The sequence below is a fragment of the Capsicum annuum genome, chromosome 9, assembly GCF_002878395.1.
Source record: "Capsicum annuum cultivar UCD-10X-F1 chromosome 9, UCD10Xv1.1, whole genome shotgun sequence".
Classification (NCBI taxonomy): domain Eukaryota; kingdom Viridiplantae; phylum Streptophyta; class Magnoliopsida; order Solanales; family Solanaceae; genus Capsicum; species Capsicum annuum.
Genome location: NC_061119.1, coordinates 61,555,257 through 61,569,683, shown reverse-complemented (window position 1 = coordinate 61,569,683; position 14,427 = coordinate 61,555,257). Strand labels below are relative to the sequence as shown.

Below are 14,427 nucleotides of genomic sequence, written 5' to 3'. Positions count from 1 at the left end.
GAGGATGGTGTGATGTGCAATCCATCAAATTCTGAGGCTTGGAAGCACTTTAATGAAACTCATCCCTTTTTTACTGCTGAACCAAGAAATGTCAGGTTGGGGTTATGTACGGATGGTTTTCAACCATCCATTCAGTCTGGAAGAAAATATTCTTTGTGGCCAGTGATTGTTACTCTATACAATTTACCTCTAGGATTGTGCATGGAAAGGCTTATATGTTCTTATCAATCATTGTTTTAGATCCGACAATTCCAAACATTAAATTGATGTTTATCTGCAACCCCTAATAAAGGAATTCACTTTGTTGTGGGAGATAGTGTGAAAGAGTTTGACATCTCAAAAGACAAAACTTTTAATTAAGGGTAGCTTTGATGTGGACAATTAGTGACTTTCCAGCTTATTCTATGTTATCGAGATGGAGTACTGTGGGTAAATTAGCATATTCTTATTGTATGGAGGAAACACAATCCTTTAGATTACAGCATAGAAGAAAACAATCTTGGTTTGATTGCCACAGAATGTTCCTTGACCAATATCACCCATTTAGGAGAGATCAAAAGAGCTTTCTTAAATGCTAGACTGTCAAAGACCCTCCCTCCCCAAAACATATAGAACAAGAGAGGAAATTTTGGACTAGATATGTAATTTGGGGATAAGAAATGTAACAGAGTTAGATGTAGAGCAAATTGATAAAACAATATGTAAGACATGTGGGTGGAAAGAGCGAAGCATCTTTTGGGATTTTCCATACTGGAGTTCTAACATGATTCAACATATTCTTGATTTGATGCATATTGAGAAAAACTTCTTTGATAATGTATTTAAAAATATTCTTAATTTTCATGACAAAACCAAAGACAATCCATAGTCACATCTAGATACGACAAAGTATTATGATCAACCTTAATTAGGAAAGGATAGTAATGGACAATATCCAAAAGTTGTCTATATATTAGACAAGGAAACAAGAGCTATCTTGTTGAATTGGGTGAAAGTCTTAAAGTTTCCAGATGGGTATATTTCAAATTTGGGTAGGTTTTCGACACAAATGCGAAAAGGTTATTTGGTATGAAGAGTTACGATTGTCATTTGTTCATGTAACGACTAATGACTATTGCTTTTCGGGAACTACTTCCTAGTAATGTGTGGAAGCCACTTATAGAATTGAGCTTATTTTTTAAGGATCTTACTTTGACCACTCTATGAGTGGATGATATGGTGAGATTAGTGAGAGATATTCCACAAATTTTGTGCAAGTTGGAACATATATTTCCTCCTGGGTTCTTTGACTCAATGAAACATCTTCCTATGCTCCAGAATTGCTGGACCTGTGCAATATCAATGGATGTATCCTTTTAAAAGGTAAATATGGAACTCTAGGTCAAACTTGTGACGATTAATTAATACATAACCTTCCAAACATAATTTTTTTTCTATATATAGGTATTTGGGAACCCTTAAAAGGATGATTGGGAATAAAGCTAGTGTTGATGGTTCCATTTGTGAAGCCTACTTGATGATGGAGTCAGTACAATTATTTTCTCATTATTTTGAACCTCATGCTATGTCACGAAATCATAATGTGGATTGTAATGACGATGGTGATGTTGTGGAAGATCTTAAAGAAAATCTTCCAATATTCTCCCATCCAGGTCGACTTTAGGGAGAGGCCAAAAAAAGAGATTTAACCTTAAATGAAATCAAGGCGGCCCAAACTTATATTTTACTAAATTGTGAGGAGGTTGAGCCATTTCTGAGGTAACCAAATTCTCTTAATAATAATAATAATAAAATCTAGTCTTATATCATGACTTCTCTTATTTAAATTATTTTGTTGCAATGAAGTATGTACCTGCAACTTTTGAAAGAAGAATTTCCAAATCTCTCTCAAAGTGAAATAGACGAGAGCCTTGAAGAAAATTTTGCTAAATGGTTCAAGGAATATGTAAGATTTAACTAAATATTAACTTTCATATAATGATGTACTTAAATTGGCTTCTCAAATTTAACTAAATCTTTGATTTTTTTTTAAATAGGCTCAATGTAATTCCATTGAAAATGAATACTTGTGTAGTCTTGCTTATGGAATATTAATAGGAGCTACATGATTCAGTTTATTTTGTTAATCAATACAAATTTCATACAGAATGTCATGGTAGCGTGAGATCAATAATGAATAGTGGAGTTTGTATCTCTAATCCAAATTTTGGTGATTATTATGGGTGGATAAAAGATATTATACAAGTGGAATATCGTGAAGAACCTTTAAAGCAAACTGTGTTATTCAAATGCGAATGGTTTGACCCAACAATGGATGTCAGAAGCATAATCAGTACAAGTTGGTTAATATTAACCATCGTCGTCGATATAAAAAGTATAAGCCTTTTATTCTTGTAATGCAAGCAACTCAAGTATGTTTTGTACCTTATCCAAGCAAGAAAAAGGACAAGGATGATTGGCTAGCTGTATTTAAGGTCAAACCTCGAAATTTTATTGAATTACCAGTTGAGGAAGTGGTGACAACTTCAGAACTGAATGCTCTTTTTCAAGTTGAAGAAGTTGAAGTCCATGAGATAGATATGTTTGTTTCTATTGATGAAGATATTCTATTATATGATCCAAATGGGGGTTTACTTGAAATGAATGAACCTCTTAATGATGGTTTATTTGAATAGCATCATGAAATTCAAGATGGATCTACAAAAGAATAATATAAAACTGAGGAAATTGAGGAGGAGGATGAAGAGGAAGAGTTTGAAGAAGACATAGATAGTGACTAGAGCTTGTTAAAAAATTGCTATTTTATCTTTGTTGTATTTTGTTTTTAGTAAGAAGACAATGATAGTGACACGTGCTTGATAAAAATCTTCTATTTTATCTTTGTTGTATTTTGTTTTAAGTATTTTTTCTCTAAATTATTGTTATTTTCTTAGTTTTTGGTTCCCTTTTATTAACCTGTTAGTTTTTCATATCACATCATTTTAATTTAGTTTTTAGTAGTAATGATCTAACATACCGTTATTTTTGTATAGATATGACTCGAGGTGGATATCGTGCAGACAAATCCTCAGGTATAAGTAAGACTGTCAATCATGCAAAAATTCCTTGTATTCTATTACTAGTGGTTGAACAGGATAATACAAGTTCCATCCCTAGCAGTATGCCAACCAATCAAATACTACTGCCCAATCATACGCCATTGGCTCAAACATTGGGAGAAAGAAGTGCCCTAGTCATTCTTGAGATATCTCTTATTTTACCTAACCAAAGCAACCCAACAGGCCAGAATATGAATGCTCAAAGCAACACAGCAGTTGAGGGAACAACTAGTCAGAGAAATGTATCTGGTTCAGGTGATTCCAATTGTAGCAATGGCTAGACTCTTATTTTTCTGACTTCTTTAGGGTTAGTACTTAATATTTTTTTTTATATATATTAGGGAATGATGTCATCAATGTTTTCACTGTGTATTGGTCATTATTAGTTGATAATCAATTCCATGGTCAAAGTTTCTACTCCTAATTTTTTAAAGCTATAATCATGCATATTTTTCTTAAGAGTATAGCTATTGAGACTGATGTGGTTGATCTATATTTTGTAGCTAAATTAATTCCTTAGTGGAGGTACAAAAAGAAAAATGTTAAGAGATGTATACATAACATGTCAAAGTCATTCATTTTTTATTTACATGTGTTAGTCAAGATAAACTGCCCAAATAGCTTTTCTGTTTACTGATTTTGTACAAATATTGTAGTATTATTGGTGTTGGATTTGATGTTCCAAAGGTTGGAACCTTCTTCAAAATGCTGCAGTTCCATGACATTTCTTTCAAAAGTGGAGTTGATCCCAATGGGATCAACTGGAAAGGTGTCTCTAAAGATGTCAAAGATGGTTATTTTGGAGAATTCAAGGTATGTTTTTTAAAATAATAATCGATAGCAATTGTTTGAGTTTGCACATAGCACTTAATTATATTACTTTAAACTGTATTTTAGAAGAATTTCTATTGGTATGCTTCAGTTAGTGAAGCAGTGGTGAAGCAACAATGGTCGAAGAAGGCTGTATTATGCTACAAGAATTTCATTTCTAATATAAAAAAAACATAGAGCTATAGTTCAACCAGAATTTGTAAATGACTATATGTGGGAAAAGTGGATGAAACTTTGGGAAAGTGATAGATGTATTAAGAATTCCAAGATAAATTCAAAGAACCATTGTGGTAGCCGAGAAGTAGCTGCTAGGACACACACTGGTGGCTCTATCACAGCTGGAGAGCACCAAAAGAAACTTGTAAGTATAAATTTTCTAAACAATTGATTATGTGTGGTTTATGTTGTTAGTCTATGATAGAGATTATTTGAATTTTTAGTGGTGATTGATAGTGATGTTGTTAGTCTGTGATCTGCTGCTAAATACCTGAAATTTGTTGATTAGTTTTCTATCGTTTTATTTCCATTTTAGTAGCTAAAGTTGTTTCTAAATTGCGTAGCAAGCTGCTGGCCTTGCTACTATTTTGTTTGATTTGTTGCGGTGTCCTTTTAGCTGTTGCTATGTAATTTTTTCTCTTTCTTTTGCCACTATATATGATGCTCTGGTCTACTGCTACAATTAAACTTGGGAGAGTAGATGAACAAGTGGTCAAAGCAGTCATGGCTGTAAATAGAGCTGCCACAACGGCTTTCTATGTGGTGTTTTATATTGACGTTAGTCTTTTTTTATCTTTGCTTTTTTGGTTAGTTTATTTACTTACTTCCTATATTGTTCAGTTTGTAGACTGTGTTAAAATGCTACAAGAATAAAAAGGTATTATAGTCATTCTACTGCTAGGACTGTATAGTGTGCAGTGAGTTGTTTACGTTGTGTCAGTTGCTCATTGTGACAAAGATAGATATATGCTATGCTGTGTGATATAAATTTTCAATAGCAATAACATATTCATTGCATATCCACAAGTTGGGTCTAGGAGGGTGGTATATAGATACCTTATTCCCACAGAGATTGTTTCTAATAAATTCTCAGCTCAGGTAAAAACATTACAAAGCAATTCGAAAATGGAAAACAACTAGAGAAAAGAGGTTGTGTGATTTCTAATATGCTAATTGTTAAAGTATGGGAGTAGGTAGAGGAGAATGTTTCACTTCGTATATAATGATTCTCTGTTCCTAAAGTTAGGTGATACTGCTGGATTCTTGGCTGGTACCTTGTGTGAATTCTTGCCTTTATGGGCTGCACTTCTTGTTGGTGCTATTCAGAACTTTATTGGTTATGGTTGGGTTTGGCTTATTGTTACTAGAATAACTACACCTTTTCGATTATGGGTTGTGAGTACAGTACTTTTCTGCTTCAAAGCTTTCTAGTTTGTCTTTATGACTTCTCTTGTTGTGCACTATTTTTTTTACTTTCCACTTCCTACGAGCTTTTACTTTTTTGCTCTCTTGATAACTCAGGCTCACAAATTTAGAATTATTGATGACTTGAGCCCACAATTTTATAGTTGCTAATGACTCGAGCTCACAATTTTAGAATTGAAGGTAAAAGGTGCTTGAAATTTGATCAACTAATCTTGTTGCTATCCATTGATTTCATTTGTAACTTTTGGCTATCTGTTAGATGTTTCAAAGCTTCTATTTTTTATGATGGAATTGTTAATAGCTGCTGCAAATAGAGCTTCCACTGCTGCTAGAGTTGCTGCTATCATAGTACTCTTTGATCTGCTAGATGTCTTCTCTTGATAACATGTAATTATATTGGTTAAGTGAATGTACAGACTGTCTTTATTTTGTTCAAAGAGCTGCCACTGCTGCTAGAGTTGCTGCTATATTTTCTTTGTGTAGCTGCTATGCCAAGAAGTTTTATGACTCTATATTCTTCTGGTTTGCTGTTATGTACGTTGGTCTAATTCTAAATACCTAGAAATTCTGTATAGGCTCTTAAAATAGGTCAAGATCCAACTCCAAGTGAGTTACATTTGCTCGTCCATACACATAATCATGATGGAAAATCTTTTGTTGGTGAGCATTCTCGACTTCTACATATAAGTCTATAATTTACATCATTACTCTTCTCTTATTATTCTTTTTTATTGACATGAACTTGAGTATATTTTAATAATTCTACTTGTTACAGAAAAAGTATGAAGAAATTGTACGGAACAAATTACAGTGTGAATCAGAAATTGATCAATTGGAATCATATTATGAAGCTACGGGAGGAGCAAAGAAGAAAAAATTATTTGGTCTTGGGTCTGAAGCTGAAAGTTACTATGGGAAAAAAAGTTGTGCCTGTAATGCCTCCACATTATCAGTACCACGTTCAGTTTCTTTATCGACAACAAATTTGGAGGAGTTTGTGAAACAATTGATTCCGGCACTTACTACTCATTTTCTTTCGATAGTTATTGAGCGTATTGGTGGTATTATGGTACAAGAAGGGGCCGTGCTTGATCCTCCTCCTACTATTGATGATGATGATGACGTTGATTCCTAGCTTCATATTACTCATAGTCCTTGATCGTTGTATTTTTGATAGACTATTTTGTGTGGAAGTACAAAAAATTTATGTAGTAGCAAATACTAATTAATTTTGATGGATGTTGGTTTTACATTAGTTTATTTTTGACAAAACATTTATGTAGTAAAAAATTGTGGGTGTTTGGCCACAATTATTGTGTATTTTTTATCTAGATGAATGTTGGTTATTTTAATCATTCTATAATTTATGTGTTTCAATTATTTTCTTTCAAAATCATTTGTGACAAACAATTAGTGATTAACATTTGTCGTTGCTACTGTAAAACTTTAGGGACGGATAAATTTAGTTGCTAAAGACGGCTTCTATTAGCGACAAAAAATTAGTGACTACCTTTTGTCCTTGCTATTGAAAAACTTTAGCGATGGATAAATTTGATCATAAAAGACAGCTACTCAGTCGACCAAACTATGTTGCAACGGATCAACGATAAAATATTCAGTCGTAAATTTAATCACGAGGAAAATAAATTTTGGTAATAGCAACGGAATTTTTCGTCAATAACAGCAACAACCGATATATATCATTGCTAAGGGGTCACAAATTTTGTGACGGAAATTAATTTTTCGTCGCTATGAGCTAGCAACGAGAAATACAGCGATAGAAGACAATCTATTGCCATTCCGTCGCTATGTCTATTTAGCGATGGATTTTCATATGATAGCGACAAAAAGTGTGTGTCGCTAAATGCTGTTTTTTTTAGTGTCATAATGACCATATCGAGTCTGAAAATCTGTCTTCGGAATATCCGAAGCTCTAATCCTCAATTGGTGATAACCGTACCTCAAATCAATCTTCAAAAACACCGCAACATCCGAAAGCTTATCAAACAAATCATCAATGTGAGGAAGAGGATACTTATTCTTAACCATCACCTTATTCAACTGTCGATAATCAATAAACATCCATATAGACCCATCCTTTTTCTGAACAAACAAGACAAGCACAACCCAAGTTGAAACACTAGGTTGGATAAATCCCTTATCCAATAACTCCTGCAACTGTCCTTCAGTTTCTTCAACTCTGTTGGGGCCATCCTATAAGGAGGAATAGAAATGGGCTTGGTACCTTCTTAACATTAATAGCGAAATCAATATCTCGATCTGGAGGCATACCAGGAAAGTCTGTAGGAAACACATCCATAAACTCATGGACAACACAGATAGAATCCAAGAAAAGAGGTGATACAACACTGGTGTCACGAATATGAGCCAAGCAAGATAAACATCCCCTCTCAACCAATTTATGAGCCTAAACAAAAAATATAATTCTCTTAGGACCCGAATGAAGTGCACCCTTCCAAGCAATTCTTGGCACACCCAATGAAGCTAAAGTCACAGTCTTAGCAAAAAATCTAAGACATCATGATAAGGAGCCGACCAATACATGCCCAAAATAACATTAAAATCGACCATGTCTAATAAAAGTAAGTCTACCAAAGTCTCACGCCCAACAAAAGTCACAACACAAGATCGGTGCACCCGATCCACCACTAAAGAATCACCTACTGGGGTAGATACCTGAATAGGTATGGCAAGAGGCTCACTAACAGAATCAAAACCCAAAGCAAAACACAGATACATAGGATATTGTCGATTCGGTATCACATAATACAAATGTAGGTCTAAAAACAAATGGGGATGATACTTGTAATCACAGCATCAGAAGACTATACCTCTAGTCTGGCTAGTATAGCATAACACTGACAACGGCCCCCAACTGGCTGAATAGCCCCACGACCACCATGGCAGGCTCTACCACCTCTACCTTTTGCTTCTCTGGTGGTACCCCTACCTCTTATAGTTGAAATAGAAGTAGACCGAATTACCCAGCGGTGACAATCCCTGGCCACATGACCAATCTTATCACACACATTACAATCTCTACGACCAGTGTCAACAAAAAAAGGTACAACTAGCCTCGAAAAACCACCCTGAACTACTGAAATAGAAGATCCACCACCTAAACTCTGTAAAGCTGCCTGCATTGGCCTACCATGGTATCCATGAGAACCCCTAAAATCTCTACCTCAGGAGGTCTGACTCCAGAACTCACCAAAAACATCGTCCCTTCTTGGTGCCTACATGAGATGCACTACAAATATCCTCCATCATCTTAACATGATCCACAATACTCTTAAAAAAAGCCTTAGACACAACTATCTGAGATGTAGCCAACTGAAGAGAAAATATCCAAGCCCTTCACAAACTTCCAAACCTTTTTAGACTTAGTGTAAATGCTATCATAGGAATATTTGGACAGGACATGGAAGCATGCCTCATACTCAAAAACTGTCATGGGGCCCTGCTCCAAATGATCAAACTCATCCCATCCTCTCAAGATGAACAAAAAAAATTTCTCTAAGAAGGCATCAACAAATTGATCATAAGTTATCTTAGGATAATCACGAGGTCTATTACTCACAAGCGACCTTCTCTAAATTCTAGAAATATCTCTCAACTGATAGGTCGTATAAGCAACAACATCCACACAGAAAGAGTGAAACACAACTTAGAACATAAGGTATGAAAGAACTTTGCAAAATAAAGTATAAAATGAGGAAAGTTCCCTAAAAATATCCTATAGCCTCTCGAAGATAGATACATACATCTACGTATTGATCCGTGAGACTCTTTAATGCATCCCGTTCTGCGAGACTTTATTAGACATCCCATTCTTACACTGTTGAGACCAATGAAACCTGGCTGCTCTGATACCAATTTGTCACGACCCAAAAATGCAAAGGTCATGATGGCACTTGTCGCGCCAAACCTTGACAACAAGTAAGCCTATCACCCGAACAGATACACAATGGGAAAAAGGAAAGAATGCCCCCAAGATAAGGCTTTTAGAAAGAACCCTAACCATATAGATATAATAAAAATAGAAAGAATAAAATCAACACATGTATCCATAACTCTCAAAACCTGGTGTCAACAGTATAAGAACTACTAATACAATTTCGGAGTCAAATATATCAGAAAAGTAACCACAAAGGAAAATATATATCTCCGAACACTAATAAAGACATAACTGATATAAAAAGATAGAGATGAACTTTGGACATATGAATGTCCAACCACTACATTGAGAAAACTGAAGGCGCTCAAAATCAACCAATCTGAGATGCACTCGAGCTAGGACCTACACCTAAAGGGCACAGTAGACGTGAGTACATTCCACTTATAATCAATACGTATCATGGGCCAACAAAGAAAAGTAGTAAATAAAGTATACAAAATATTCATTAAGGGCACGTCATTTGCAATCAAAAAATATCCCACAATGATTGCCCACACCGCTTGCAGTAACAGTTCTATAATATCTGCATATAATACACACCATACTAGATAGGGATACAAATATACACAATATCACATACAAGTAAGACAAAAGAGAGACAAGTATTATCAAGATCATCAAATATAGTTAAAAGAAGATAGAACAATTAGACGTTAATAAGTCAAGATATAAAACAAATAGGTAAATGACAAGTCAATATGGCAATTCAAACACAACATAAACATAATAACGCGGGTGTAATGCATATGATGATGATGATGATATATGGGATTGGCACACACCCTTGAGTTTGGCACACAACCTTAAGTTTGGCATACAACTTCAAGATCACCAATATCCACAACTCTTCTCCAGCATGATCCTTCAGAGATGGTCCATAAATCCAATATCTAATACCAATATTTATTATTCCAGTGTTTCCAATATTTTCAAAGCACATACATAATATAAGACACTAATCAAGTACACATACACGACAATATGTATATGTAAAGCAATAAAACAAATAAGTGAAATGATGCGTATGATGACATGAGAATGACAATGCAATGTTCAAAACCATTCAAAATGAGTATTTCCATAGCCAATACACATGATATATTTTTATAATCAATTCACATGATATATTTCTAAAACCAACCACAATGTTATAATTCCACAACCATGTGAACCAATATCCACTCATTACTTTCGTTTCATCCCTAAATTTCCACATGTCTCATATACCAACAGGTATGAATATATCACAATACACCAATTGTACCATTTTAGGCATTTCAACAATACAATATAGTTATTCATATATATATTCAGGGCTATCAACATCATATAGGACTCACACAGTCAAACACATTACATAATATCTCAATTTCAAAAATTACATCACATATGAGCCCCCACACGGGCACAATACATATATAGCCATTTGTCATGATTAGTTCTCACTCTTAACATATATTTTTGTACCATCATTTACTATCCAACCCAGTCTGAAAGAGTTAAGCCATAACCTACCTCTAAAGTTGAAACCAATCTGCTACACTTTGGACCCACGATCTTACTTTTCACAAACAATCTCGAACTCCACTAAAAATATCAAATATAGAATCTACATAAAACTAATGACACCCATATTAACTACTTTTATTTCGAGGCTAAAATAGACCTCCGAAATGGGTTTTCAAAAAAAGAAGGGCAAAATTAAAACTTTACTTCAAAAACATGTTCTTCATATTTTTAGGAATCTACAGCTGAAAACCCAAGTCAAATTGAGTAAAAAAATGAGGTTCAAAATGAAGAAAAACTATTTTTAAGCTTTATCAGGTAAAATCTTTGAAATCCGAGTTAAAATCAAGAATCCGAGTTGTTTTGAAGTTTAAATTGATGAAAAACTAGTGATTATACGATAAAAATATTATTCAAGTGAAAAAGAGTGAAACTGGAGTTTAAAATCAAGACCTAAGATTTTGGAGTTCTGAGAAATTAATCAAGAAATTACTAAGAAAAAAGGTGGATTCTTACCTTAAATCCGTATTAGAATCAAGAAATAGATGTTAATCTGGCTTCCTAAATTCCCACAAGCTTTACTTTTAACCTCCCACACTATTTTAGGGTTTAATTTCAAGAGACAAGATGAAAGAATGCACAAAATGGGCCAAAAAGGGGAAAATCTGCTATAACAATAGTTTTTATTTTTTTAAAGTTCAACCCGGACTTCGATGGGATATCCGAGATTCATTCGGAGCCTGATATATGCAAACGAACCATGAAACCATACTAATTTCAATGTTTTGAATAAGTTGTCAAAGTCAAATTTTATAAAAAAACATCATTTTCAAAGAGTTAACCCCCGGAACCCGAAATAGCAATTTTCCAATCCAAGGGATGAAATGAAATTTAAAAGCCGTAAAATCACACCAAGTATCTTACCATCCTAAAATTGACATTTATATGCTGGTGAAGTTGGATTTTCCATCCGAGGCTATTTTGACCAAATGTGGGTCCGACAACCATATTTCTAATTTTCTAACTTTTCGACCAATAGGTCGAAATGAGCTCGGGTGCACCGAAACCTAAACCAAAGGTCTACCTAACCTAAAATTAATATTCTAGAGCTTGTGGGACTATCCATTCAGCCACCCATCATATGGATAAAAAGATATTCCCATAAGTCTAAAATAAGCCTCTCGAAGTCATCAAATACCACAATATTGCATAAACGGTACCAAAATGCATCAAAAATCATATAAATTACTCCCACACCCCAGAAATACCTTAATAAAACTACTGAGAGGGGTAAAATATTCAAATCATAAAAAATTATAAATTTCACATATTTCATTAAATTTTTAGGTCGATACAATTATCAACTCTAATTAGGCACCATAAAAATAAACATGCATATAAGAAATCATTAATAACATATCAACCCCTAACTCAGGCATTCCATCATGGTAAAGACAATCAATGCTCAAAAAGTCCTAGAATAATGATTCAATCCCGCACATGGACATTATATCTAAAATAAAAGCACTTAAATGCACAGATAAGGCCGATGATCTCAGATAAAACCCCCACCGGGCACATAATAATAATAATAGTCTTGAAATATAAACCGCATAGTTATTTCTCCCAATCCATAGCATGTTTTATTTATTTATTAACCACCTAGCTCAATCTGAAAGAAGGTAAACCATAACCTAGCCCAAAACGATGAAGTACAAGCCTAAAGTCCTTCAACACAAACCTTTTTCCTTACGAACGACCCCGAAATCAACTACAATATTTAAATATAGCATTATGAGTTAAAAGAAATCTAATGATACGGATATTTAAATAGGGTCCAAAATGAGTTCTAAAATGAAAAAGGTAAAATCAAAATTTATTTTAGAAATACGTTTCCCAAGGTTAAAAGAATCTACAGTTGAAAACAAACATGAAAATGAGATTCAAATTGCAGAAAAATTATTTTTAATCTTTTTTGAAAAAATCCTCAAAATCCCATGCTATAACTAAGACTAGAGAGTATTTTGATGATATAAATTAGTGAAAAGCAAAAGAATTAAGGTTTGGAGGTTACCCAATCTCACATGGTGATGAAAATTCTAAAAATTGCCCAAACTCAAAGCTCAAGTTCTAAAAATAGTAAAAAATTGTAAAAAGGAGTTATATTCAGCGGTTACTGCTTAAGCGGCTAAATGACCGCTTAAGAAACTACTGCTAAAGTGGTGGCAGGCCGCTAAACCGATGACTGACCACTATAGAGACTACTACTTAAGCGGTCTTAGGATACTAAAGCAGCAACCACTTAAGCGAACCTTGACCGATTAAGCTGCTGCACCAGATATTAACAAATGCTGATTTTGGTGAAATTCTACCAAGCTTTGAACGTGTCATCGAGATTTGATCGGTGCCCCACAAAGACAAACTATATATTCTATCAGTCTATTTATGATGTTTCAGACTCAATAGTGATGTTGGATTTTAAAAAAAAATGATTGTTTTCAACACATTAACCCTCGGGACTTTTTTTTAACTATTTTCTAAATGAATGGTCAAACTATAAAATAAAGGTTCCAAACTCAAACCAACCATACTACTAACCTAATTTTGATAATTTGTACCTAATGGAATTGTCCAAATCATCATTCGATACTTAGAATATCAAATATTTATCAACATCAACTATATGACTTTTAAAGCCTCTAAAAATCATAAACTCACCCAAATTATTTCTAATTGCATCGAGAATCGTGCCAATCACCCCACACTACAAAATTAACATATAGTAACTAAGGAGCAGGTCTCAATGTTCAAAATATAGAAAAAAAAAGTTTTGACTAATTAGATCTTTACAACATCCACCACTATGACTCAGATTCGTCCTCAAACTAAAAGAAAGGAAATACCTGAATCATTAAAATACTACGGGTAATTACAACACATATCAGACTCGACCTACTAAGTAAACTCCTTAACAGGATGGTATCTTCCCTGAACTTTAACCATAGAAATATCTATAAAATCCAACCATCTATCATCTCTGGCTAAAATGGAGACTGTCTCCTCTACAAAGGTCAACTTCTCATCCAACTGAGCTAAATTCCAATGAAGCACATGGGACTTATCCATATTATAGAGATAAGTCATACATACCTAAATATATGGTTGAACGAATGACACATATGGAGGTAAGGCTAACTCATAAGCAACCTTCCTAACTATCTAAAAAATCTCAAAAGGCCTGATATACCTAGGTCTAAGCTTGCCCCTCATTCTGAACCTCTTAATGCCTTTCATAGGAGACACACAAAGGAAGACTTATTCACTAATCTCAAACTTCATGACACAAAGCCCGCGATCTCCATAACTTTTCTTACTACTCTAGGGTTCCCAAAGCTTATCCTGAATAATCCAAAACCTATCCACATAATCACAAAGAAATTCAATACCACAGAGTCTAAACTTACATTATTGTATTATTTTTGACCTACCTCATTTTTAAATGGGGGAAGTTATCGTAAATGGAATGTTTCCATGGGTAACTGGTGAAACAGTTTTCTGGGATTAGTACATGGATAAAAATTATCCTTTGTT

General features: G+C 34.2%; 1 protein-coding gene across 1 annotated transcript; it reads left to right on the top strand.

Moving 5' to 3' along the window:
* The first annotated feature begins 3,034 nt into the window (after positions 1 to 3,034).
* LOC124887079 lies at positions 3,035 to 6,486 on the top strand. Its single transcript, XM_047396257.1, has 9 exons — positions 3,035 to 3,353; positions 3,440 to 3,467; positions 3,755 to 3,911; positions 3,996 to 4,061; positions 4,153 to 4,290; positions 4,490 to 4,552; positions 5,169 to 5,268; positions 5,611 to 5,699; positions 6,127 to 6,486. The coding sequence occupies exons 1-9, from the start codon at positions 3,035 to 3,037 to the stop codon at positions 6,484 to 6,486; spliced, it is 1,320 nt and encodes a 439-aa protein (XP_047252213.1).
* Positions 6,487 to 14,427: the final 7,941 nt, after the last annotated feature.